The 26,623-nt window shown below is 41.0% G+C and overlaps 2 protein-coding genes and 2 non-coding genes across 9 annotated transcripts in view; 3 read left to right on the top strand and 1 right to left on the bottom strand.

Annotated features, from left to right (window-relative positions):
* Nucleotides 1-2,008: 2,008 nt before the first annotated feature.
* Nucleotides 2,009-2,082, top strand: TRNAN-GUU (transfer RNA asparagine (anticodon GUU)). The gene has a single exon. It is a non-coding gene; the product is annotated as a tRNA-Asn (tRNA).
* Nucleotides 2,083-2,327: 245 nt separating this feature from the next.
* TRNAV-AAC (transfer RNA valine (anticodon AAC)) lies at nt 2,328-2,400 on the top strand. Its single transcript has one exon. It is a non-coding gene; the product is annotated as a tRNA-Val (tRNA).
* Nucleotides 2,401-5,153: 2,753 nt separating this feature from the next.
* On the bottom strand, nt 5,154-21,645 carry USPL1 (ubiquitin specific peptidase like 1). 5 transcript variants are annotated; one of them, XM_005482480.4, is made up of 9 exons: nt 21,384-21,645; nt 16,953-21,078; nt 16,260-16,388; nt 14,373-15,027; nt 12,181-12,267; nt 11,631-11,760; nt 10,642-10,767; nt 9,815-9,975; nt 5,154-8,274 (listed from the first exon to the last, which is right to left on the bottom strand). In XM_005482480.4, the coding sequence occupies exons 2-9, from the start codon at nt 17,049-17,051 to the stop codon at nt 6,380-6,382; spliced, it is 3,282 nt and encodes a 1,093-aa protein (XP_005482537.2). In that variant the 5' UTR covers nt 17,052-21,078; nt 21,384-21,645; the 3' UTR covers nt 5,154-6,379. The 5 variants fall into 5 exon arrangements, with proteins under 5 accessions (XP_005482537.2, XP_026646467.2, XP_074391389.1 ...); XM_026790666.2 differs by having other exon boundaries at nt 16,953-17,117; XM_074535288.1 differs by having other exon boundaries at nt 17,024-17,117.
* LOC113458658 (uncharacterized) overlaps nt 21,646-26,623 on the top strand; it is a 42,720-nt gene continuing 37,742 nt past the window's right edge. Inside the window, exon 1 of one of the 2 annotated variants that reach the window (XM_026790636.2) lies at nt 21,646-22,270. In XM_026790636.2, the coding sequence (XP_026646437.1) occupies nt 21,964-22,270 (307 nt within the window). In that variant the 5' untranslated portion in view covers nt 21,646-21,963. The remainder of the gene's footprint in view (nt 22,271-26,623) is intronic. The other variant, XR_003379127.2, reaches the window with a different exon arrangement.

Below are 26,623 nucleotides of genomic sequence, written 5' to 3'. Positions count from 1 at the left end.
TGATGGCATCCAACTACATCATGCCACCACACTGTGGACACAACAGTTTGGCCACTTTTCAGTCCACCTCACTGTCTGCTTATCAAACCCACACATCAACAGCTTCTCTGCAAGGATCTCATGGGAGGCAGTGCCAAAGGCCTCACTGAAGTCCAGGCAGACAATACCCCTGCCCTCCTCTCCTCTACCAGGCCAACCACTTCACCATGGGGGTTTACCAAACTGTCTAACACGACTTCCCCTTGTTCGAGCCATACTCACCAACTGCTGGCACTTCCACTGTCTTTGATGGGCCTGAAGGTGGTTTCCAGGATTAGCTCATCCATCACCTTCCCAGGCACTGAGGTGAAGCTGACCCCACTCAGTAGTTCCCCCAGTCATCCTTCCTGCCCTTCTGGAAGGTGGGGGTGATGTTGCTTTATTGCCATCCTTGGGCACTTCCCCTCATTGCCATGACTGATCAAAGCTGATGGAAACTGCAATGGATCTACCATCTGTCTCAGCACCTGTGGGTATATCCCACCAGGGCCAATGGATTTATGCACAGGCAGGTTGCTTAAGTATTCCCAGACTTGGCCCTCATCCATCTAGGGTATATCTTCCTTGCTGATTTGTTTTTTGTAACTCATGTTTGCTGCCATTATCACCTTATCATCTTTTAGGGGGTTGCAATTTGATTAATAATTAGTTTCAATTAATTTCATAGACTGTTTAGAGCTGAGGTGAGGCTGTCTGGGCAGCAAATTCACAGGTCTTTCTCTCCACTCTGCTTTGAGAAGACTCTCATCCTGTCTCATTTCTGTTCCTGCTTTCCATTAGCTCTTGCAAATAATTATCAGAGGACTATGAATCAAAAGTCACTGTGGAGTTAATTTTGTCTTCTGTTCTTCAAGTTGTGAAATATGCATATTTTATGATTGGCTTTTAGCAAATATTAAAATGAATATTATATGTGTTGTGTAAGAAAGGTATGTTGTATTAATTTTCTTAAGTAGTGTGTTAAATATAGTTTTAACACAATGTTTAACATAAAGTTTTAACATAATAACATAATGTTAAAATAGAAACTATACTATGTAAGATACTTTTTTTTAAAGGAAAGGACTCACAGCGAGATAGCAGCCACAGTACACCTAAATCTTTCAGAGGAAACAAATTTATTGCTCTCTTATCGAGTTCTTCCCACCTCGCTCAGTCCTGAAGATGCCATTAGGATTAAGAGGAAGAAGTTGACACTGACCACACAGAATCCTTTGTTTGAATGGAATTTACGTGTCATGTATGGGGTGCATGAACATGCAACAGGCTGTTGCTTTTAAGGGTTAATCCTCTATTAATGGGTGTCCTTTTTCGGGCTTATGCTGCCCAGAAAAGGTACCCAGACATCCATAACTCTTTGTTTTTATTGTCTCATATTGCCTTAATCCAAATTGTCCAAATTATTATTACCCTAATTATATTGTTATTTTTATAACCATTTTATTATTATTAAACTTTAAAAATTTTAAAAACAAGTGATTGGCGTTTTTCACAAAGTCTGTGGTCACAACTACTCCTTTTGGCACTGTAATTATCAGAACGAAAAATGTTGGATCCCTTGATCACCTTAATAAGAGGGCAATGCTAATTTTTGCCTTCCTCATCCCTGGCACATGGTGTCAGAGCTTCCTCTTGCAAGCTGAGCTGTCTCGGGGAGCAGCCTTCAGGCTCCCATTGGCAACCGTCCCACCAAGAGGCAGAACTTCAACCACTACATTTTTCTGCTTGTCCACTCTTCCCCAGTCTCCCAGGAAAACAAAGGGGAAAGGCCACGGAGAAAACAAAACAGGGAAGAAAAGGAAGGGCCGTTTTTCAGATTTAAAAACCACTCGGGCCCCACGGCCGGTGATTAAAGCCCAGCCCAGGCCGCCCCCGAAGGAGCGGGAACGGGAAGGACACAAAGGAGCGCAGAGCCCGCCCCGGCCGCCGCGGGACCCAGGCGTAGCTCGGCGGCATATCCTCGCAGCGCGTCTCTGTGGCGCAATCGGTTAGCGCGTTCGGCTGTTAACCGAAAGGTTGGTGGTTCGAGCCCACCCAGGGACGAAGCGCCGTTCTTTTGTGGCTCACAGTGAGTTTTTCCTTCCCTCCCGCAAGAGGCGGCGGCTGTAACCGGCCCGCGCCGCCTTTATAGCGGCGGGAACTGCCCGAGACCCGTTTTTGGCTCCGGGGCCTCGCTTCTCATGCTCGGCCAGGAGGAGTTCCACCCCCACCGTGTGCTCACAGCAGGGTTGCGGGTGCTTCGTTCCATTGGTCAAGAGGGACTGCAGGACCACATGACCCCAGCGGGAGTTTCCGTAGTGTAGTGGTTATCACGTTCGCCTAACACGCGAAAGGTCCCCGGTTCGAAACCGGGCGGAAACACCAAGTTTTTTTTTCCCTTCCCGGGTCACCGCGGATGTGTTTCCTCGTTTCCTCTTTAGCCGCGGGCCGCATCCCCCGCCCCGCCGTGGGAGAGGGCGAGCGGCCTCCTGGGCTGCCGGGGGCTGGCAGGGGCAGGGCTGGGGGCTGTGCTGAAGCTCTGCTTCATTCCCATGCCCGAGCTCCTCCGCTAACGTGTTTTTTCCGGAAAGATCGCCCAGAGGAGGGGAAAGGAGCTTCAGCTGAAACGGTCTGAACATCATCAGAAAACTTGGGACAAAAACTACAACCACTCACTGTGGGCATTACAGAAGGCCCATCAGCTATTAACTTACATAAAAAGAGTAATACAGATCCACGTCGGGGGATCTTTTGAGGGTCATTTAATGATTGAGATGATTGAGAAGCATCTTTTGAGGGTTTCTCCAGCCTCTTCCTCAAAAACATAGCTGGAGACACCCAGCCCCTTCTTCCCTACACTCCTTTCCCAGCATTTCCTCTCCTTTGTGAGCCCTGTGGCTCCACTGTGCTCTCTTGGGCTGTGCAGCTTCAGCATCTGCCTCGCAAACAACCACAGTGTGTTTGTGCATAGCAGTGTAAAACTAAAAATGCTGCAAATTCCATCAGCCTTCTTATCCCACTAAACTTCTCTTCTCTCTTGCTCTGCCTGCACCCTGTCTTAGATCAATACTTAGATTGGAATTTTCCTCCACTCCGAGACCGAATCCTGGTGGACTTCAAAGAACAGCACACACTTTTGAGTGTAAGCTGCTCAAAGGCAATGTGTTTTGCTCTGGGCACGAAGGGGCTCACATCAAGAGCAGCTGTTTAGTTTTGCGAAAGGAACACAGACAACACACAATGGCTCTCACAGATATGTTGTCAGAAAGGGAGTAATTATTTAAAGCAGAAAACCAGTGATGGAAGAATAAATGGCAATACCCAGCCATGAAAAACATCAAGATCAAATCATATTTGTAGTCGGTACCACAATAGATTTCTTGAACAGTGCTCTAGCAGGTATATGGCTAGAAATCCATCCAGGCAGCTCCTATGCAGATGTGTTGGTTTATTGTAGGCAAGATGCTAGAGGGCAGCCCTGTTTTTCACCCTTTACTGTGTTAGAAGAAGTGTTTGAATGTATCATCAAGTAGTCAGATCTGAATCACAGCACCTGTTCTGCAGAGCTGATTCCACACTCTGAGTGCCACAATTATGCCTTTCCCAAAGCAGAAGACACAGACTAACAAGGCTCTGCAGAGGGCTCTGGACAGGCTGGGTTGATGAGCCAAGGCCAATTGTATGAGGTTCAACAACACCAAGCACTTGGTCCTGCCCTTGGGTCACAACCCCGGGTGGTGCTGGAGGCACTGAGGGCAGTGGCTGGAAAGCTGCCCAGTGGAAAAGGAAATGGGAATGCTGGCAATGCCATCCTGGCCAGGGTCAGCAGTAGTGTGGCCAGCAGGAGCAGGGCAGGGATTGTGCCCCTGTACTCAGCACTGGTGAGGCCACACCTAAAGTTCTGTGCTCAGTTCTGGGCCCCTCACTACAAGAAGGACATTGAGGGGCTGCAGTGTGTCCAGAGAAGGGCAACGGAGCTGGGAAAGGATCTGGAGTGCAAGACTGATGAGGAGCTGCTAATGGTGTTTAGCCCGAAGAAAAGGAGGCTCAGGGGGGACCTTACTGCTCTCCACAACTACTTGAAAAGAGAGCGTAGCCAGGTGGGGGCAGGTCTTTTGTCGTAGGTAATGAGACAGGATGAGAGGAAATGGTTTCAAGTTGTGCCATGGGAGGTTAGATTGGATGTTAGGAAAAATCTCCTCTCTGAAAGGATGGTTAGGAATTGGAAGAGACTGCCCAGGGAAGTGGTGAAGTTATCATGGTTGGAAGTGTTCAAAAAATGTAGATGTGGATTTAGGGGCATGGTTTAGTGGTGAAGGTGGCAGTGCTCAAAGCCCTTAGACTTTGGGAAATCTATCCTGGAACACTAATAAAACCTCCATAATACAGGGGCCAGTTTCTGATCACTACCTGTACTTCCAATTGACAAAAGATGACTACGATACTTTGTATTCTCTTCATGGCAAATTAAGAGCTGCATTTAAAAACTACTCTTAATATAAAACACCCAGTAACATTTAAAATTCCAAACAATTTCTTTAGTCATGGGTTTTTCATTCAAACCCAGCTGAATTCTCACTTGCACAGGATCAGAGGCAGTAAAACATTTATGGAAACAAGCAAATCTGCACTGCGTCATCTTTAGTTTTCTGTTTCAGAGAAAAAGGCAGCCAGGAACATGCAGCACCAACAGATTTATTTTCATACCTTCTTTAATCTCAAGTGCTATTTGTTTGCCCTTGGAGCTTCTATATATACCTGTACCCACACTGAATCCCACGCAGCTGCAGACCAAACACTCCCAGCTTCAGTTTGTCGAGGGGGTGCCAGTGGTGACCAGAGGTTCTTGCTTCTGTCTAGGTGTACGTGCACAGCAGGTGTGCTCCTACACCCTCCCTCCTCTGCCTTGAACCTCATTATAAACCTCTCCACCAGGATCTCCACATCTTCTAGCAGGGCTTCTCCCTCCTGTTTCTCCCCCCTGTGCCTTCTGCATCACCAATGCTGGGCTCACTGCTTTACTCACCCCTGGGTCTGTTTGTGTCCCAAGCCAGTGGTGAAGGAGCTCCCATGTCACAGCTGCAGGTCACTGCAATCCATTAATGGATAAATCAAACTCTCATTTTAATCAGCACTTTTTTTTTCTTTTTTTTTTTTAATTAGGGAATTCATGAATGGGCAAACATTTCACAAGCAGTACACCAGCCCTTAACATTTAGAATCCATTCATTTGTTTTCTATTGTAACATTACCAATTACAGTATTTAAAACAAAGAAGAAGCTCAAGTTCTTCACAATAACTTGAATTTCAAAAATTCATTGCCTAAAGTACCAGTTTGATAACAATGTATCAAATTGCAACAAGTTCAGGGCCAATGATAATTTTTCAAACACTAGTTCAAACAATCCAAAACCATTAGAATCTGTAACCATGCCTTGTAATAGCATTATGTTTAACTGCATCTACTGGAAAAGTAAGACTGAGCATTTAATGTTTTGAGCATGGAATCTGAAACAATGAAAAAATGCAGGACAGTTCTAAATATGCCTGATATAAAGACTTGCTGATAAAATCCTTATTTCCAAGAAAAAGAAAAGTGTACAGCTAATCTAACTTGGCATATAATACCCTCAGCTTTGTGGCCATGCATTTAAAAAAAGACTCCAATCTGGCAAAATGAAAGCTATACATATCCAGAAACACCAAGGTGTGAATCCCTCTGCTTACTCACTGCTGTCTTGCCATATTTTTCCATTACTTTCTTCCTACTGACCTTGCCTCTTCTTGGCACCTCACATACAGTCGGGTTGCACTGCCTGAGTCATGAAAAACTCCAAGTGACAACAGTAATAGGCATTAACTTACAGTTAATTCTAAGAAACCTCTAAGTTCATATCAGAGAATGAAAAATTCCCTACTTACAGAAGGTACTTAAATTCTTTTTTTAAATGTTGGACAAAATAACTTCAGGAGTTGAGTGGTTCTGTAAATTCATTACTATATAAATAGTATTTCTTACACCATTATATCATCAAGACTACAGAACTTAATTAGTTCTCAAACACACTAGAGTATGGAAGATTTTCATATTAAAAGCAGCAAAAATTAAGACTCTTAGGAGCTCTTAATTAAAAATCATTGTCATATCTGACAGCTAAAATAACTGCTTCTCAGAAGAATAGAATACATTAAACCCTGATTTGCTTGTTACAGTAAAATATTAAGAAAAAAATCTCAAATGTAAATTGTTCAAGTACAGCCAGTGTGCAATTAAACTAGTTATAAAATATAATTTAGTAGTGCTTTGTTTCAAAATATACATAATACTGAAAAAATACTTAAACTCAAGAAACTGAGTATTTACCAAGTTTCAAACAGAGTTTCATCAAAATGAGGTAAATCCATGTCATCTGCCATTGAGCTTGGTGCTGAAATGGAGAACAGGTCTTCGAGGATATCATCTCTTGTAGGACTTTCAAAAGAAAGTTTTTTCCCACTGTGTTTGTTTATTGCATCAAGCTCCGAAGTGGTGTCCTTCACAGGACTGTAGTAATTGTGGTCCCCACTTGTCACTGCTGCCTGTGGCACCGGGGTGTTCTCCTGGGGGACGGTCGTTGCCACGCTGCCGTGCACCATTTCCATGTACATGCACTCATCTCCGCTCTTGGGCTCCTCCAAGGAAGCGACAGTGGAAATAGGGGACAGTATTTCTGCCAGTATTTCGTCAGCGTTATCAGGGCCAGTGCACCCTGGCACAGCGTTTGCATTCAAACCAGGTCCATTCCCTGTGACATCAATCTGATACTGCAGCTCCCTTAAGCTCTGCAATAATTCACTGTCATTCTGAGATTCAGCTGGCGATGGGGTGCTCACGTCTCCACTCACAACTTTTTCCTGTTTCATCTGTTCCACTGCTAATCTATCCAGTGAAGCCAACTTCTTCTTTTTAGCATTAAGTTTTTTTAACAATTTTAGGCGAAGTTTTTTTGTTTTGTCACTCTCTGACTCCTCTGCCTTGCCAGAGTTATAGCCAGGGGAGGGGAACTGAGTCACTTCACCTGAGGCACCCAACATACTTTGTGACTTAAACCAAGTTGGACCTACAATAGTGGTATGATTTGCTGTTGGAAGACAAGTGCTTTGAGAAAATCCTTTGAAATTTGATAAAGGATGAGTATTATTACTCTGAGGAGCCAGTAACTTTGGGGTCTCAGTTGTTTTCCTTGTACCTCTGCTTTGAAATCCACCGAAGTTACTTGCACCCTTAACTGGCAGCCGAACTTCACTTATTTTTTGCAATGAGGGAGTTTTGCAATTTCTCTCATTCTTGAGAGTTGAGGCACTTGAAGGCATAAAAGAAGTACTCTTGCTTAATTTCTTTACCCAGCTTCCTACAAATCCTCCTTTTCGGTCTTTGTGTGAGGACTGAACTGAATTACTGGCACCAGAAGAACTGCCAACTTGAGAATTAACTACAGTTTTGCTTGCATCTCTCAAGTCAGGTGGTTTTTGTATACCATTTTCTACTGCTAACCAATTCTTGCTTAGCAGTAGTTCCGAATTTAATCCATGTTCTCTGTTAGCTATATTAGCTCTGTCATTTAATTGAGAAGGTGATGAGTCAGATGAATCAGGGTCATGTTTTTTGGGCACAGGAGCAGTAATATTTACTGGGTTCAACTCTTCTGAGGGAAAGCAAATACTGGAATTTTCATACAACATGGATTTACTGTTCATAGCTAGACTAGTTCCAGCAAACTCTCCTGCATATGGAGTGCTAAGTGAAAAAGCTGGTTCCAGCTGTTCTGGTGTGCCCCATCCATCAAGAAGGTTATTTCCCACCATCCATCCATTAGGCAGCGATTTATCTTCTGAGTCAACCAGAACTTCTTCAGGCATCAGTGTTACAAGATCACCATCTGCCAGATTTTCTGAACCATGATGAACAATACTTTTGTCCTCAGTTACTTGCTGCTGTTTCTTCTCTGGAGTCCTCACAGAATGCTCTTTGTGAGGTTCTGCAGGTGTTTTGCCGACAGTGTTATCAAAATAATCCAACACTGTGGAATTTGAATGTACATTATTAAGAGGAGTATCTTCACTATTTTTACTTTGGAACTGTGAATTCAGCTCTTGTGGCACATGGGATGCTTTCTTTTCCCAGATAACAATATGAATCTCTGAAGGAGGAACTTCAAATCTTTTACGTCTCTTGCAATACGGACCCTTTAAATCATCACATTCAAGCCAAGTTCCTGAAAAATAGCAATCAGTGCAGAGACTCAGAGACTCAGAGACTTTTAAAATTGAAATCACTATCCTCACACTTATCAAGGATTTTTATTAACCCATTCTCCTGGCAAGCAGAAAATAGAGTTTGGGGTTTTTTTCTCCAGAGAAAACTAGGAGACTTCCACTGTAAAAAGAGCAAATACAAGAAGTTGCAGCAATATTATTGCAGGTCAGAGTAGGTCAACCATAAAACAAAGCTAGCTAAGGGATTTTTTGGCTGAAACATCTTGTCTGAAAATACTCTCACAAGTCTGAGGTAAGAACGACCTCTTAAATTAAGTTTCTCTACAGACCTTTTAATTGCCTGGGTAGGAAGCACAGGAGCTAAAAAGAAACTGCTTATTTTAAAACTCTTGTCTCATCACCTGCAAACTGTTCATAGATCATGAAAGAATATTTTACAGCTTTAAGAATTTTAAAACAGATATATATGGCATATAGGAGCTTCTTAACTAGGCATTTCCCAACTGCTTCCTCTTTCCATTTCTTTTTTATCTCTGGCAGTATGACTTAGACAATTTTCATGCTGTCACAACACTTCATAATACTGTACCCCATGCTCTCTACAGAGGCATGATTATCAAAATATCACCTTTTCACCTTCTCTATTTATGGATCTTCCATCAGTGGTACAACCATCATACCATTAGTAATGTTTCCAACATGGATTTCTGCCTCCCACCCCTGAGGTGCCATAAAGTTCAGATATAAAAAATAACTTCATTAATTGCTCATAGTACCATAGGTTACCTTGTTTCCAGCCAAGAATGGATGAATCACTGGTTTAAAAATAAACAATACTATTTGTTCCACAGTCATGGTCAGACTGCATTTTTTAACTTTTACGAAGTTATGAAGGGAAAAAAACTCTATAGCCAAATTACTTTTTCCAGTAAGTGCTCTGTAAGACAGCACAGTGCAGTAAAACCAACCGAAAACCTTCACTCTGAGAAACCAAATTATTTGCAACAACTTAATATGAAGTTTAGATTGCAGACAAAAGAAATCTTTGTTATTATATATCAACGGTTGAGACTACTGCAGTAACCCATAAAACTCATGAAATATTATGGTAGATAAGAACCATAAACTATCTTATCTCTCTCTTTTATGAGGAAAGACTGAGGGAGTTGGGCCTGTTCAGCCTTCAAAAAAGACAACTGAGAGGGGACCTCACCAGTGACTGTAAGTATCCAGAGGAGGTGTCGGAAGACACACGGCAGGCCCTGCTCAGCAGTGCTCAGCAGTAGGACAGAAGGTAATGGGCAGAAACTGATGCACAGGAAGTTCCACCTGAACATAAGGAAGGACTTCCTTACTGTGCAGTGACAACACACTGGAGCAGATTGCCCAGAGAGGTTGTGGGCTTTCCCTCACAGGAAATATTCAAGAACCATCTGGATGTCATCCTGTGCCATGTGCTCTGGGATGGCCCTGCTTGAGCAGGGAAGTTGGATCACCACCTGTGGCCCCTTCCAACCTGACCCATTCTGTGATTCTTACCATCAGGATTCAAAGACCAGCTTATGAAGTGCTTCTTATCTGTTTGATACTGAACAACAGATGTTATTTGGTAGGTGTCTTCCTCAAACTGAAATGAGTATTTCTCCAGGTTGTTATGTGGCAAGCCTTCCACAAAATGTAATGTTAATATTGAGGGTACTCTGACAAAGAAACAATAAAGAACCAGTTTATTACACTAGAACAGTGGCAAAACTTCCTAATGAAAAAGTAAGACATCTCTACAAGTATTTGGTTCTGCCCTTACTATTCTACTTCCTCACAGACTCTTCAGATTGCACAGTAAGCAGAAAGGAAAAAGAATATCCCAACTGCATGTTCCATTTAATTACAGATTAGGGGGGGGGGGAAAACCCAACACCAAATAAGAGATTTGGGGAGTGGGGAAAAATTGAGAAAAAAAAGATTCCTGTGCCATAAACACAGTAGCAAGGGACAATTGTTCCCAGGTCAATTAAGTAAACAAATGATCAAACAACTTTTATCCATAGCAGGGGCTGTGAAAAGGCTGACATTGGATATCAGTTGTCTGTATTTACTACTTGATAGTTAAGTATTTATGACCTAGTTCAAACACATGCTGGTCAGCATGTTAAACACTGCTCTGTTTCATCTTTAGTAAACACTACTTGCTATTTCAGCTTATAAGAATGATCTAAAAATTTTTAAAAGTGAGTAGTGATCAGAATTTAAGGTTTAGAATCTCTGCAAACCCACAGTAATAGTTTGGTTTCAGAAGTCATAGGTTCAATAAAAGAAGTCTCAGAACTTTATGAATGTTACTTTCAAGTTCACATATTCAAACTTACTTTTCCAAGATCATCTGTTGTCTTTGAGATGTATTTCCACAGTTAATACACGGTCCAATATGAACAGCATTGAGAGGATGCCAATCAGGGATTACATTTGTAAACGTTGTTAGGGTTTTCTTCAATCTGGACACACACGCACAAATAAAGAGTAAGCTGAGTTGGTGATCAGAAAGCCATAAATATACATACTTTACCAGGAAACAAGTTATAAAAACATTATAAAAACCCAAATACTATTCATGCTCATGCCATTTGTGTGGAATTCACTGTGACAGCATCACATCCAAGTCAGCCCTGAATTCAGTTCTGCCAAACAGCATCAGTCACAATTTGTTTTCAGCAGCCGTGTGGCCTTCAGTTTCACAATATTTGCTTTTTCTCCCTTCTAATGTTATCTCTGTTTCCTTTCCAACATAAGACAGAGCTTGTACCAGGATCTGCATAATTTACTAGGTAATACAGATGTTTTTCAAATAAAATGAGCTGCATTCTGAAGGTATCTCTCTTTACCTGCTGACTCTAAAAGTAGCCTAAATTACAAGCTTGCACCTGTGGCTACAAAGAACTAATTCAATTCTCAAGAAATTACTCTCCTGTAAAACTATTTTAAAATAGACAAACTATGTTAGACAATCTCAGATTCTTTGTAACCCAAGTGAATATGCCAGGTATTTCTCAATAGCAAAAGTGTTCTAGGCATACATTCTTTAGAACCACAGCAATTTGCACTCTCTCAGCAAAATCTCACAGTAAGTATGTCCAGAGAGACTCACACAGTTACCTATTGTTTGTTTCTTAATTAACTGATAACATGGCTGCTTAAGACATGGAATAGCAGTAAACTATTTGCAAACGAAAAAGCAGATGATGTAAAACTTCAACAACAACCTTAAACCTGGAAATCTGAAGAAAACCAACTATTATATGCGGATTTAAAAAGGTAAGGTAGAACAGCTATGTAGAAGCTATTTCTATAAAAATCTCACCGGTCCTGGTATTTGTGGCCACAATGTACACATTCAAACTTCCATGAAAATGAATGCAAGAATAGTTTCTCCGCTTGTTGATCCACTTGTAGGAGTAGTTGAAGTGCAAACACTGGATTCTTCATATTACCTTCAAAGATGGGGCAGAAAAAGATGGTCACTAAATATCTGAAATCACCTTTCAGTACCTCAAAAATGAAGTAATAAGAAGGCTTATTACTTCGATTTAAATGTCAGTTATTATTTCGAGGCTCTATTTGCAAATCTCACAGCAAAGGGATTGATCCATGTTATTAGATTGTTGTCAGTGACAATTTCATGACTACAGCAGAATTACTTGCTGATTATCTGCTCTCTAAAAAGTCAAAATGGGCAAAGGACAAACCAGCTGATCATACTGTAAAGTATGTGTAAGTCACCAATAGAAACAAATGTATTTCCAAACTTTCTTGTATGCATTCCTACACACATACTTTTATGGGTGACATAAAAAGCTTTATATCTAGGGTTTCCTGAAAGTAATTACTGAGATGCTGCGCTAATTACTTACCCAATTCACATGTCAGCTGAGGCTTAAGTTCTGTAAACATTACGTTTCTGATTTCATTGAGCTGAGATTCTGCTTTTGGAAGAACATCTAAAGAAAAAAAATACGCATGTGTTCATGTAGTCATGTGTAACAGCCCCACACCTTTTCACACACATATGTACCCCCAGCATGCATTCCCTCTCTGCAAACCAATGCCTTTCATATTGACCCATACCTGCCTAAGGCTTGTTGGTAGAACAGCCAATTCTTGGTATTAATGAGTTTGAAAATTGGAGAAGAATTTACACAAGTTACTCAGTTTACTGCAGTCTGCTGACTAAACACTACTTGCTCTGACTTATGACTAAGAGCCTGCACCACCAGCTGTGTAGTAACAATTTTAAGGATAGTGTGACCACACATTACAAATCCTGAAGACTCAGAGATTAAAAGAAAAATTTAAAACTTAAGCATAAAGACCAAAAGCACAAAAATTTGCTTACATGCATTTTAAGGCTATACAATTCAAATAATAAAACACTTTAATGTATTGTTTCAGATTAAATACCAATTCCCTAAGTGAGCTTTTCAAACAGTAAAAATAATTTTAAATTTAAAAATAACTTTTTACTTTATATATCTTAGTATTTTAATTTTGCATGTTGTTTACACACAAATACATTCCTCAAACACAAGCAAGAACATAACTTCTACTACACAATCATGATCATTACCTGCAGAAATTAAAGGAAATATTTAGAATAGCCATTGAAACTGCTTAATACATATAAACTGTGTATAGAAAAAAGAAACAAAGTTTCTTGCAGCTATATTGCTTTGAATTGTTTTTAAAAATAGCTGCATGCAAAAGATATGGTAAAATTACACAAAAGAACAGAATGAATTCTACACCTATTCTCCACAAAAATACTCTTCACCCAATCCCTTTTCCGCTGTTACCCAAATAAACTGATTTGTTTTGCAGCAATTGAAATGAAAAGGTTTAAGTACTTTCAAACCAACACTGTATTCCAACACTTAACATTCCCATTTAAGGGTTACTGCACACCAGCAGAGCTCCTTTGCAAACCCAGCCCAACAAAGACAAACATCTCAGACAGGTTCTAGGATAGCAAAGGACTTCCCAGTAACAGCTGAACACCTAAACTCAAGCATCCTGACTTCCGGGCAAACTAGTTCAGAATATTTTGGAGGTTTCTCCCCGCTTTGTAAACATGGATTAAAGCACTTCTGATGCACATTATTTTTCCCAGGAAAGACAGGACCTTTTTCAAGTTACCTAGGGCTGTTCTGTGACTGTGCTTTTTATATTCAAATACACATAGTACAACAGAGTGTCCACTGAAATTCACGAGAGGTACTGGCTAACCAGAGAGCTTTATTCCTTCAGTATCAGACCATATCTTAGAAGTTTAGACTTATGACACCAATGGTCCAGTTCAAGAGAAATAAAAAACCCATGATCTTAGTTTAGGAGTCTTAAACAGAATCCACAGAATAGAAAATGACTAAAGGCCACACCAGCAGAATACAGTGACACATCCTCCTCAGTTACAATCCTCCAATGTGTAAAGCTAAGCTGACCTGCTTACCCTTTGTTAAGGGTTACTGAGTACTAACTAATCCTTTCCAGATCATAGGATCCAGGTTCATGTGTTTGACCACTTCAGGCTGAAGCAGGTTAGGAAACACTGTCATCTACAGCAGCTTGCACATCTCAGGGGAAGCACTCCTTCAATGAGCACAGCTGGAGCCAGAAAAGAACTTATGTTCCCAGCTTTACTATTTTCAGTGTGACAAGGCAACTGCCCATTTACACAAGGATAAACCACAACAGAAATTGTTTCAAAGATCAAGCTTATAACAGTATCCTAACATGTTAACTAATAGAGGGGAAGAAAACAAAGTAAGGGTGAATTACATAAATAATTCATAATATCTTTTTGTTGGATATGACAAAAAAAAAAATTAAGAGATGCTTGGTGTTTGATACCTTCAGAGTGCATGTTTGCCCAAGAAAAACAATTTCAGATGTTACCAGGATTTTACTAGAGAATGCACACTATTCTTCAAATTCATGGTAATAGTTGTATTTTTTGCCATCTTGAAATAGAACAGAGGCATATATAAAAATTCCACATATTTGTAGCAAATCAGTCTAACTATAGAAAACAGCACCTAAATTTACTCACCTTTTACTTTACTCCTTTTACAGGTATTCAGAAGAACAGATGCTTGATTATACTTTGTTATAAGTTTCTGGAGTAAACATTTTCCATTGTTACATTCTTCTGCTAGAGCAGATTTCAATGTTTCTAAGTGTACCAGTGCTGACAAAATACAATCTAACCAACAAAGATTATGTTTGTTTCTCCACTGAAGACACAAATCTCTGTTATTAGTGGAACCATTATCCTCTTTGAGTGAAATTTCAGATGCTGTTGACAAATTCTGAGAATTTGGCAATAATTGTGTTTTGGGACTAGAAGTCTTTGGTGAACTTTCTTGGTAGTTGTTGGTCTTGGTGGTTGTTCCAAAATCCACGTTCTGCATGCAAGACCCCACATGATTGCCAGGGTTTTGCTGGTCATTTTGTAATACACTGTGTAGGCTTGCCTTGGGAATGCACAAACTATTCTGGCAGCCTTTCACAACTGAGTCTGCATTAATGGTGTGCTCAACATTGAGCACGTTGTTATTTGCTTTTTTTGGATCTGATCCAACAGCAGAACAGTCACTGATATTACCAAATTTCCTCTTCTTGTGAGTAGATGGAGCTTGATGATCTTCTGAACCAGCAGAAGTAATTATGCTGTTTAATGGTTTATAACCAAGTGGGTAGATACACTAAAGGAAAGAAAAAAGGTTACAGTGAAATCTACAAAGCAATTTCAGGTGAATGAGAGCTAAAGAAAGTGCAAAACATACTTTTAAAATGGAGTTGAATCACAAATCATAAAATGGCTTGGTTTAGAAAGGATGCTACAGACCATCCAGTTCCAAACCCCCTGCCATGGGCAGGGACACCTTCTACTGGACCAAGTTGCTTAGACCTCCATCCAACCCAGCAATAGGGACTCCTGTAAAGTGATTTTTTAATTAAATCAATACATATATTCAACATAGGTATGACAGAAAGGGTGTGTTATCCCACCACTGTCTTATAAGCAACTATGAAATAAATACATCAGCAGTGATACTTCAACACTACTTTTCCAGTAAACTCTCCCAACCTCTGCAAACAACTTAATTTTGCTAAGGAGAGTCCTCTTGTCTTATTCTGCTAAATCCACTCATTTAGGGTACAGATTTGACATTATTATCTCATGCCTGAGAGACTACTGGTGCCCAAATTGACAAGGTATCTTTCAGGCTAGCTCAATGAATATAGACAAATCCCTATGACCAGTTCTCCAGAACTATACCATAATTAGTTAAAAGCAGGAAAGAATGGGAAAACCAACTCCGAGACCCATATCTAGTCAAGTTTCTGCTAATTTAAGGGCAATTTAAGTCCATTTGCGATTGCTATACTGTTCCCACATACATGGAGCAGTGAAGGGAGAGGTAGCAAAATCACAAGTCAAATAGTAAGCAGCACAGAAATCCAGCTAAGGTTAAAATTAAAAATGGGGAAAAAAAAGAAATAAAAGCATAGTAATTACAATTATAAACCTATATGCATTACCCAGACTTATAGAAGGGAAAATGGGAGACTCAGATCTGCTAGTTACGTACTAGTTCCATGGATCATCAAATATTCACCTTCTAGTCTGACTTGTACAAAAATTCATTTAGTACCACTTATGATCCCTTGCTAATTGAGAAGAACCCTCCTTTATTTCATTTTTTACTCTTTTTAATCCTTTAGGGGAGCAGCCTATGCCTAAACACTGCACATACACAGGTTAGTTCTGTTTTTCCCTATTTGCAAGCAAACATCCTGCAGCATACAGACTCAGAGGGGTCCTATTTCAACAGTCTGCTTACTACCAACAAAATCACAGACTTAGAGAGGTGTAACTGCTGAAGGTAAGGGCCTCTGCAGGGCCAAATAAAACTCTTTATTAGTGTAATACCTGAGGATTTTCACAAAGGAAAATGGACTCTTGAAAATTAAGGCGGTAAGTCCGTAAACCTTGGATCTGACCCTTCTCTTTGCAGACTGGACAATACCCATGTGCAGTTGTTTCCACAGGATTACAGCTCTAAAATAAAAACAAACCAAGAAAGATAAAGCAGCATAAATTTATGTATTTCATACATTATCCCAAGGTAAGACATTCTTATACAAGATCACTGTTCAATTTCTACATATAATACAATACAATATAAAAAGCAAACTACATTGGTTTCTTTTTAAATATTTTAATATATTTGTATGGTAGCATGATTTAAATAAATTTATCTTTTTAGTTAAATATTCAAATAAAGTGTCTTTAACAACACATTTTATTTTTGCACATTTTATGTACTTTTATGCCTGTTTTATTTACTTGAACTAAACCACAGGACCCTTATTGCCAGGGAACACAAGCTCAGGTCTTTGAAAGACAAATCAATTTTCATAGGAATGCAAACAGTTGTAAAAATAGTGCCAGTAAAAAACATAGGCACATATTTACTTAGAATAATCTTTCGCCATTGTTATAGATTTCCGTGGAAAATGAATTTGAATTTTATTTTTGGGGTAAAATTAAGACCAATTAAAAATCTCTCAAAACAGAGAAAAATATGAACTTTGCACATATGTAAAACAAGTTTCAACTGACTTTTCCCAAATACCCCACCATGTGGAGTGTCGATTTCCCTATACCAGTCCCTTCTCCAATCACTTGCAAACCATTTGTAGTCTTCTGGGTATCCATCATTCTGAGCCACTGGCTAATTTATGTCACTTGTAACAATGTCATGACCACTAAGGATTTTTCAGACTCCTGAAAAATAAGAAGTGAATAAAACAATTAAAGAAAAATTAGACTGAAGTTTGGGAAAAAAAATACCAGCAACAATGCAGCTTGCATAGTTTGTGGAAATTAATTCAGAAGAGTATCTCTTAAACTGAAAATACTTTTTTTTGTTCTAGTGCAGATTGTGAACTCAAAACTTTAAACTAAGAACTACAGGAACCCAATCCTGCTCTGGTGGACTTTAAACTGACTAGAATAAACATATATCTCTTCAAGATGCATGACTAAGTTAGGTTGAATTGCAAAGTCATCAGTGCAGTATCCTTCCTTCAGCCACAAATGTTCCCTTTTCATTACTTCAATGAAAATCATTTTCTCCCACACCATGATGTCCTTTCAGCCCTTTATACAGTACAGCAACAACTCCTTACCAAAAAAAAATTCTCCAGGCATTCTTGAGACCAGTATAAATACTCATTCAACCTAAACCTACTTAGAATACTTGGCAAGAAGAGACCCTACAGAACTGCATGCAATGCCAAAAACCAACAGAGCATGAACTAAAAAAGCGCAACAGAAAAACACAACCACTCAGAATTCAAATCAGACCCCCATGGCAACTTAAGAGCAGGTCAAAATGAGATGACATCCTATCTAAACCTTCAGTGTGTCCAGCAGCCCTTTTCACAATTATCAGTCTGCAGCACATAGAGGCAGTATTCCCTGACTGATGAAACTAATGGTTGTAATAGAAGGCAAGAGCATAAAAATAACAATCCATGTCCCTTAGAGCACATTTGGCTTTCCAAGTAATGTTGCAGGGTGCCCATGAAACAGCATGGGCTCATACAAGTTGAAAATTAATGAATTAGCTCAAGGTATACAAGCTTGTTGGAGTGTAAAGGAAAGACAAGCACCCCAACTTTTCACACAGCACAACAGCACTATCACACTGCAACTCAACTCTGTTATCATATATTTAGTCTAGCCAGGAAGTTGACTTGTTTTATACAATTAAAGGTTGTACAGATAAGAACCTTTATCATAGGCTATATCATACTATAATACATAACTTTATTTTTCAAGGGACTTTTAGTTGATTCCTTGGCATGAAGCAGTCTCAGCGCTCCAGAGTAAATAAAAACCAGATCACATGACAGAAACTCCTGAGAAATTTTTTCTCACCACAAAAATTCACCACACACTCAGAAGGTTAGTAACACTAAGAACCTGCAGGTTATTCTGTTTTAAGCATGCCCCTTGGTTTTATAAAACATATGTATTTCTTTGCAAGGCCCTGTTTATGCTACCAGCTCTCTCAAAAGGAAATCAAGTTGCTTTTTTCTGGATGTGTTCAGTTTCTGTTTCTTCTGCTCTTCTTTTTAAAGCTTAAATACTGAGATTTATAAGATGTTCTGAGACATACAATACCTCCCTCAGCTATAGTCACCCAACCAATAGTACCACTATATTGAAATAAAGACTTTTATTTCTTACTAAAATAATAACATTTAAAGAAAATTAATTATCCTTTTAGTTCAAAGACCAACACAATGAGCAAATAAAATAGAGGTCTGCCAGTGCTAGATATGTAGAGTGGTACCAAGAGGCCTGCCTGTACTCTTCAAAGTTTCTAACTTTACAGGAAGGCACTGGTGATCTTTGCACAATGTACAAACACTGGGCATCAGATCAACCCTGCCAAGAAAAACAGCCAAGTAAAGACTGCTGCATCAAGTACTGCAACAACTCATTGCAGCCACGGGCAATAACTGCATTACACATGGGCAAGTACAAAGGAAGGCACTCTCAGCCTTACTAGGGCATGTTCTAAACAATTAATGCTGCTTTCCTTCTTTGAGTCTGCATATTGAAAAATGTTATGCAAAATATGCTATGGATGTGACTAAGTTATCATCATGCTGTGACTACGCTTCCTTGAGTAGATCTAACAACTTGCTGCTGCAAAATAGGGGCATCACTTTTCTCTTTATTTCCCTTCCCCCCACTTTTCCTGACAGCTCATGTCCTAATCAGACTTTTTATGAACTAAATGAACTCACAAAACAGCAGAAAACTTAGTAAAGAACAAGTTTTTTTGCTATTCCATGGAATTAAATTGGCCTATGAGAACTCCAATAACCTAGCGAGAGCAGAAGATACAAAATAAGGAAAAGATGAAGTAATAGAGACACATGGCCTTGAAATAGAACTGCTAAATGCCTGAGGAACTGGCTGGATGGATGCCACATCCAAACACCTGCAGGTCAATGTAGCAAGCACAAACCTGTGGTGTCCCTCAAGGGCCAATACTGTTTATTATCTTCAGCAAAGAGACTCAGACTGTGGGGTCTGGATTCTGCTCCTCCAGTCTGCTCTGGTGAGACCCCCCTGAAGTGTTGGGAACTGAGTAATGACGTGGACCTGTGGAGCAAGTCCAGAGCACCTCTCCTATGCAGAAATGCTGTGAGAGCTGAGATTGTTTAGCCAGGAGAAGAGCAGGCTCTGGGGAGACCTTACTGCAGCCTTTCAGTAATTATAAAAGGCTTTTGAGAGATAGAGGCCTTTTACTGGGATCTGTGGTGATGGTACAATGGGCAGTGGTTTTAAATTTAAAGAGGGCAGATTTAGATTGGATTAAAGGAAGAAATTCTCTACCATCAGGATGGAGAGACTCTGGGAGAGGCTGCTCAAGGAAGATGTGGATGTCTCATCATTGGAAATGTTCAAGGTCAGGTGGGACAGAGCTTAGAAGAACCTGGTCTAGTAGAAAGCATCCCTGCCCACTGCAGGGGGGTTGGAACTAAATGATCTTTAAAGGTCCCTTCCAGCCCAAACCATCACATCAAACAATTCTACAGAAAAAGGGACCCGGGCCTTTTTGACAATAACTGTACTTTGTGAAACTGTACCTTATGAATTAGAATCAGTTACCAACTCCAAAAAGCAGGCAACAACACTGATTACACTGCAGTGAAGAGGACATCTCCTTCTTTACAGGCTAAAAGGACATTTAAAAATAACGTTTTTCACTTTACAAGTCTTTTTTTCTTCATCAATGTGACATTGAAAATATTAAAAGAAACAATTGTGAAGAAAAAGAAAGTGGTGTTAGTTACCCTTCCATTCTTTACACAATAAGAAATCAGAGTACTAAGGTTTTTCTTTATCTGACATAACTACAAATATCCAAGTTCCAGTCCCTCACTCAAAAATTGACAGCTTTGGCCACAAGATATATTTTGTTAGATGCAACAGTAACACTGTTCCTGTGGGAAAGCACTCTCTCTCCAGCCTAGCCTGTGAGTACTGGGCAGAACTGCAAGGCTCCATGGTGTAGGGGAAAACATGAACTCCCGTCCTGAAAATAGCCTAATGTAGACTAAGCAAACAAAGATAAATCTGATGACATTGCAAAACGAACCAGCATGCAACATCATTACTCCACTGTTCTAAGAGCTTCTTCTGCAGGCAGACTTCTCTTGAGATGCCCACAAATTAAATGGGTGTATGACAAGGGACTGGGACTACGTTTTGCTGGCAAATCATTCAGTCCTTCCAAAACAAAAATGGGAATGTATGAAAAACACAGCCTGAACTAGTGCAGTTTATTTATTATAGCTTTTATGGGTGTATGAAGAGGGACAGGGACTACACTTTGCTGGCAAATCATTCAGTCATTCTGAAACAAAAATGGGAATGTACAAAAAACACAGCCTGAACTAGTGAAGTTTATTTATTATAGCTGCAGCGAAGAGGCAAGATTTCAGGAAGGCAGGCGATCTGTGTCCCAAGGCAGTGGAAATGAGAGGCACGGGGGTGTGGATGCCACTTAACGAGGTGTCAGGACACGGCCGGCCCAGTGCGGGGCTGCTGCCCGCCCTCCCTCCCTCCCTCCCTCCCCGAAATGTGCTCGGCTTTTTCGGTAAACTTATGGGTAAACTGCCTCCTGAGCTTTTATTCCACATCCAGAGTGATCCACACGCTACTGCAGAGGGAAAAAGCGTTCAGAGTTAATCGCTGAGCACCAGAGAACCGTGCCAGGGGCAGACGAGAGCGGACACACACACGCGGTGCCTCCCCGGGCGCCTCTCCGAGGAGCGAGGCGCGGAAGGCCCGCACCCTTCCTTCCCCGCCATGCTACTGACATGAAATACTCAGTCGGCATTTCGGGACCCGCGAGACCCCCCCGCCCTGCGCTTCGCTCGCACCGAAGGGACGGGGACAGGCCGGGCCCGCCGCTCCCGGCGCCAGCCGAGCCCCGGCCCGCTGCGCTCGGCGCCGCGCTCTCACCTGCGGCCGCCGCCACTCCCGGCTCCCGCCGCTGCCCCGGACCCCACCGCGCGTGGCCTCCGCTGCCGCCCGCCCGCCCGGTCGCTGCCGCTGCGCAGCTTCCGGCGCGCTCCCGCCTCCATGCGGGCCCGGCCCGCCCCGCTCCCGGCAGCCAGCGCAGGCGGAGCCACCGCCGGGCGGGCCCTGGGCTGCGCCGAGCGGGGCCGGCAGCGCCCGAGGTATTTCTGGCTCCCTCCCACTGTCCTCCGCGTCCTTCCGCCCCGCTCCGTCACTCACGCGGCGCGGTGGGAGGGCCCGGCGGCGAGGGCCGGTCCTGCGGTGCCTCCCCGGGCAGGGAGGGGCCCGCTCCTGCTCCTGCTCCCCCCCAGCCGAGGCCCGGGGGGCGGGAAGGGCCGCGCTGCCGCTCGGCGCGGTGCCCGGCGCAGGGAGTTGATGATTAACCTGCGGGCTATTGAGTGCCTGCCTAAAGTCGCGCCCAAGGTGGGGTTTAACCTTGTCCGGGGCTCGGTGCCTGCCGTGTGACTGCCCGAGACCCTGGGGCGGCCAGTTCTGCTTCTGCCGCCACCGAAGCGCTACAGGGATGCGCAGCTCCCTGCTGAAAATCTCTGCTCTAAATCTCAGCCTAGAGCTCGCCTCGCAGTCGTTTTGGGAAGTTTCAGGCTCAAGAGGTCGAGGTGATGTGGGGGTCTCGGCGAGCGTCTGTGCAGCAGCAGCTTCGGGCTGCAGGAGTGCTTGTGCCTGGCGCTTGAATCCCTGCCGGCCCCTTTTCCTCGGGCTGAGCCGCAGGGAGCTCACAGCTGCGGCATTTAGGTCAGTGCTCCGCGTCTCTTGCGTCAGGAGAGCTGCCAGTGCGGCCCCAGCCTCTGCTCCCCGCGGCTGCGGAGCCTGTGAGTCAGGAGATTGTTCCAGTGATAGCACAGAAAATCCTTCTCTCCTCCTGCCTGCCTCTGCTTTCCTGAGCGCTTTTTAAAAACGCTCCTGGCTGCGTTTTTAAAAAGCGCTTAGCCCTGTATGATTTGCATTGCGAAATGATGTGTTACTATAACGGGTTCGTCGTAACATCCGTAATCTAATTTTTTGTTGTAGTTATTCCTTTAATTTATGCAGCAATGTTGTCAAGGTTGACTTAATGGTTGAGAGTATTTTGTTCTATTTGGAGGAAGTTTTATGCCTGACTGGAGAAATACTGCACTGAAATTTGTGAAGAATTATGTCACGAGTGCTTATTTTTTAGATTGATGTTGGGGTGTGCTTCATTAGTGCTTTGGTTTTAGCGCAAGTTTTAGCTTTTCCCAGGGGTGACTAGAGTCTGCTGTTTTGTTTCGGCCTTCCACAGACTTTTGTTTCAAGTGTGTAAAGCCTAAGAGATAATGTGGCAAAAGGTGTTTACTTGTGTGTGTTTGTGCTCTGGAAGGATTAAATAGATGTTTTTGCTGCTTGTTAGCAGGGGCTGATTTTGTAAAAGCTCGAATACTAGACCCCAGTTCTCTGGTAAATTAGAATTCATTACTCAATACTCTCAAGACTTTTTAAACTGCCTAATGCCTCCATTCTCTGCTTTGTCTCCTCCCTTCCACCTCCAACTTTCTTGGTCAATTAACTTATATTTGGGGACAGGCATTTTAGCAGGGTCTAGGAAGAAATACTTTACAGTGACGGTGGTGAAAAACTGTCAGGTTGCAGAGAGATGGTAGATGCTTCATCCATAGGAACATTCAAGGTCATTTGGGCCAGGACTCTGAGCAACCTGGTCTTGTAGATGTCCTTGCTCATTGCATGAGGTTGGACTAGATGAGCTTTAAAGGTCCCTTCCAACTCAAAGTATTCCATCATTTCAGGTGTTTTTAGGATACCCCTGGGTACCACAGTAGGGTTTACTGATGTCCTTTATCTTTTTTCCTCCCTGACATTCAAGTTGATTAAAGGAAGGCACAGACAGAATCCAGAACCTGAGTTTTTCCATATGCTTAAGGAACAGAATTTGTGTGTTGGCAAAGAAAAGAAACTGATGTTTTCATCTCATTTTACCATAGAACTTCATTTGTCCTGAACAAACGAGTCCTATAGTAATAATTCCTGTGTGATGGCAACTCTGCAGTCATGAGGAATTGATTTGAGTGTTCCAGATGTGGACTGGTGATGATTTTGGGATCTAGGTAGATTGCTGTTTGCTCAAAAGGAGTTTTGCTTTGCATGTTGTGTCAATTTGACTAGATTCGCTTTCGATTTAACTAACAGTGCATGAGCACATGGCTTGTTTCTTGTTTTATCAATTTCTATCTGCCTTTTGAAACTTTGTTTACAACATAGAAAGAATTAGGAGGGTTTTAAGATACAATTTTTGAAGTTCCTTTGGTTCAGGCAAGTGAATGGACATCCATGTCTGATTTAACTTCCTGAATCAGGGAATCATCCTCTTGTTGCACTGGACAAGCATTGTTTTCCAACCTTGTGATTAAATGGACACAGTGAAGACTCAGTCTCCCCTCAAACCCCAAGATGAACTCTTGAAATGAACATTGTTTAAGGCTTGATATATATATATATATATATATACACACGTGTGTATATATATATGTATGTATGTGTATATAGGTATATATATATATCTGGTTCTTTCAAGGAGTAACAAATCTGTACAAGAAACCAGTATCTGGAACATAGTTAAGAATGTTGGGAAAATAATATTCAGGGCATTTATTTAGAAAATTGTACTTGGGCTGAGAGCATATGCTGTTCATGTGTGTCTTCTAAAAATATTTTCACATGCAAATTACACACCCGCTGGCTGCTCAGTTCGAACCATGTTGTTGCTGCATGATGATCTCTGAGAAACTGGGAATGGAGTGGGAGGTACCAGCTGAAAACTTTTGCTGTAAAGGTTTTGTTTCTTGAATTTTACGTCTGCTTGACTTTCCCCCTTTTTCCAAAACCTAACATGAGAACATTTCCAAAATGGCACTTTGCAAGTTTAAATTTTAATGTAAGAAAAATAAAGTAACTAATTATATATGTACCTCTTTTTCTCTGTTTAATTGCTTAAATATATTAATTATGTTCTGTTTTTCTGTACAGGTCACAAGAAAGCCATTGTTTCACTTAGATTTTTTTTTGTATATGAAGTCCAGGTGACTGTGATTGTAAACTTTTTTGCATTCCTCAACTATTTTTAAGCCCAAAAATTAATAACATTACTGACTATGATATATACATGTAGTATCCTTTTGCTATTGCATTGCAGTACTTTAACCAAAGGGAGGGAGATCTTTTCTAAGAGAGATTCTAAACTAAGAGACCAGATTTTTTTTTGTCAACTGTTGCCTGTTTAAACCCTTTATTTTTTCTGGAGTAAAATCCTCTTACATTTTTCTGACTCATTTTCAAAAGTAGAGGAAAAAAAAGATGTGCTGCATTTTTTCCCTACTATGGTGCCTGTATGTAGCCTTGACAGAGCAGGAGAAATCTATATATTGCTCTGAGGTAAAGGTAGCTTTCTTTTTTCTTCTTGGATCTTATGAGAGTGCCTCTTATTTTGTATTCCCTAACAGGAGTGTGTTTTTTGCTGTGTAGAAAGAGAAGCTTGACACCTGATGCAGTGCTTTCAGAAATCACTGCAAAGATTTCCATTTGGGAATTGCAGCTGGCCTTCAAAATAATTTCTTATTTTTCATACTATTCTTAAAGTTATTTTACCTCCATTTTCTACAGCCTGTAGGCTTCTTGACCCCATTCTAGTAGGAACAACAGCCAAGAATTAACTTAGTATCTCTTGTGTTTCCAGAAATGAATGATTTTCAGGAATCTTTCTAGTGGGAAAATACCAGTTATGAAATGTTGTTACTGAAACCCGTGGAAAGCTGATTGCTGTCTGATATGATCATGGTGGTTATGTTGTGCATTTGTGTCCTTAGGAATCTTCCAGTTATTAGGTTATATTTCTGTGATGTTGTATTGCTACTCTTGTGAAAATCAGCAAAAATAGAAAATACAGCTTAATGTTGATGGAAGCATTTGGATAGGACTCAGAATGAGGTAATATAGCAACAATCAAACAAAATTCATGTCTCTGTAGTGACCAAGATATTGGCTAGCTTGATGTTAAGGACTTGAAAAACTGATATGGAAGTTTGGAGTTGCATTGGTTAAAAGACTTACAGAGTAAGAAAGGATTACAGCAAGCCAAATGCTTTGAAATTAAATGAACAAATAGTTAACACTTGCCCAGATGTGATATACTGGTTTCTGGTTTCATGCATTAATTGCTTTTCTAAGGCAGATTGTATTTGACTCTCCTTTTTGTTTGGCCTTTGTACTGTTTTTCTCTTCCCCTTTATGGAAGTCTGGAATTTCTAAGGTGGTTTTAGGTTTAACTGATTGACTTATAGCAGAATTCCAAGATGTATTGTCAGTAAAGTTTCATTCATTTTGAGAATAGTGATTTTCAGCAGTAGTTGCTAAAGACAGTATTTTACAGGAATTTAGGAAAACTGTGGTGATGTAAAAGGTGCTATCACTCTTTTGTGTGTGTTTATAAAAGGGAAATTAATACTAAATTATATCTATGCAAGTAAACAATAATTGATATAATGACACTTTAAAAAAGAATCTTAGTTGTTTCATTCTGTTTTCAAAGTAACTTTAAAGGCTATTTTGTCTTCTTCAAAGAAGTAGTGGTAATCAAACATAGTAGTTAAATTTGTGAATCTTGAGGAAAAAAAATGCAAAATATCTTGGCTGCAGCACCCAGTTCCTATGTTAGCAGAGCAAAGAATATTAAGTAACACACTCGCTGTCCAAGAAATTGGCCTGTTATTTTTACACTCCATAGTGTGCTTGAAGGTATTTTTCATGTCTTCTGGTACTTGCAGAAGGAAGAAGTCTTTTCAAGTGGACTGATCCTAAGTTTGTAAGATGTCAATTGGTACTGACAAAGGAAAAAGAACAATGATCCATTTGGTGAAATTTGAAAGTGGCATATTATCCATTCTTACTTACTATTTAAACTTATACTGATGTAGCATTACCTGTCCATTAGAGACTTCAAGTACCCTCTGGTACTTGAGGCACTTGAGCTACATTTTATCACCATTATCTTGTGGTTCTTTTCTTATTTAGTCTTGGAGGTTTTTGCTTTCTGCAGTCCCATTTGATTAAACATGCTGTGTAAGGACCCTGGTATTGTTACAGCCACTTTACGCTGTGTGTGAACAGAGGCTCCAGCTTCTGGCATCTCTTTCCAG

Source organism: Zonotrichia albicollis, chromosome 2, assembly GCF_047830755.1.
Source record: "Zonotrichia albicollis isolate bZonAlb1 chromosome 2, bZonAlb1.hap1, whole genome shotgun sequence".
Taxonomy (NCBI): Eukaryota; Metazoa; Chordata; class Aves; order Passeriformes; family Passerellidae; genus Zonotrichia; species Zonotrichia albicollis.
Note: the sequence above shows the minus strand (reverse complement) of the source record. Positions and strands in the feature narration are given on the sequence as shown.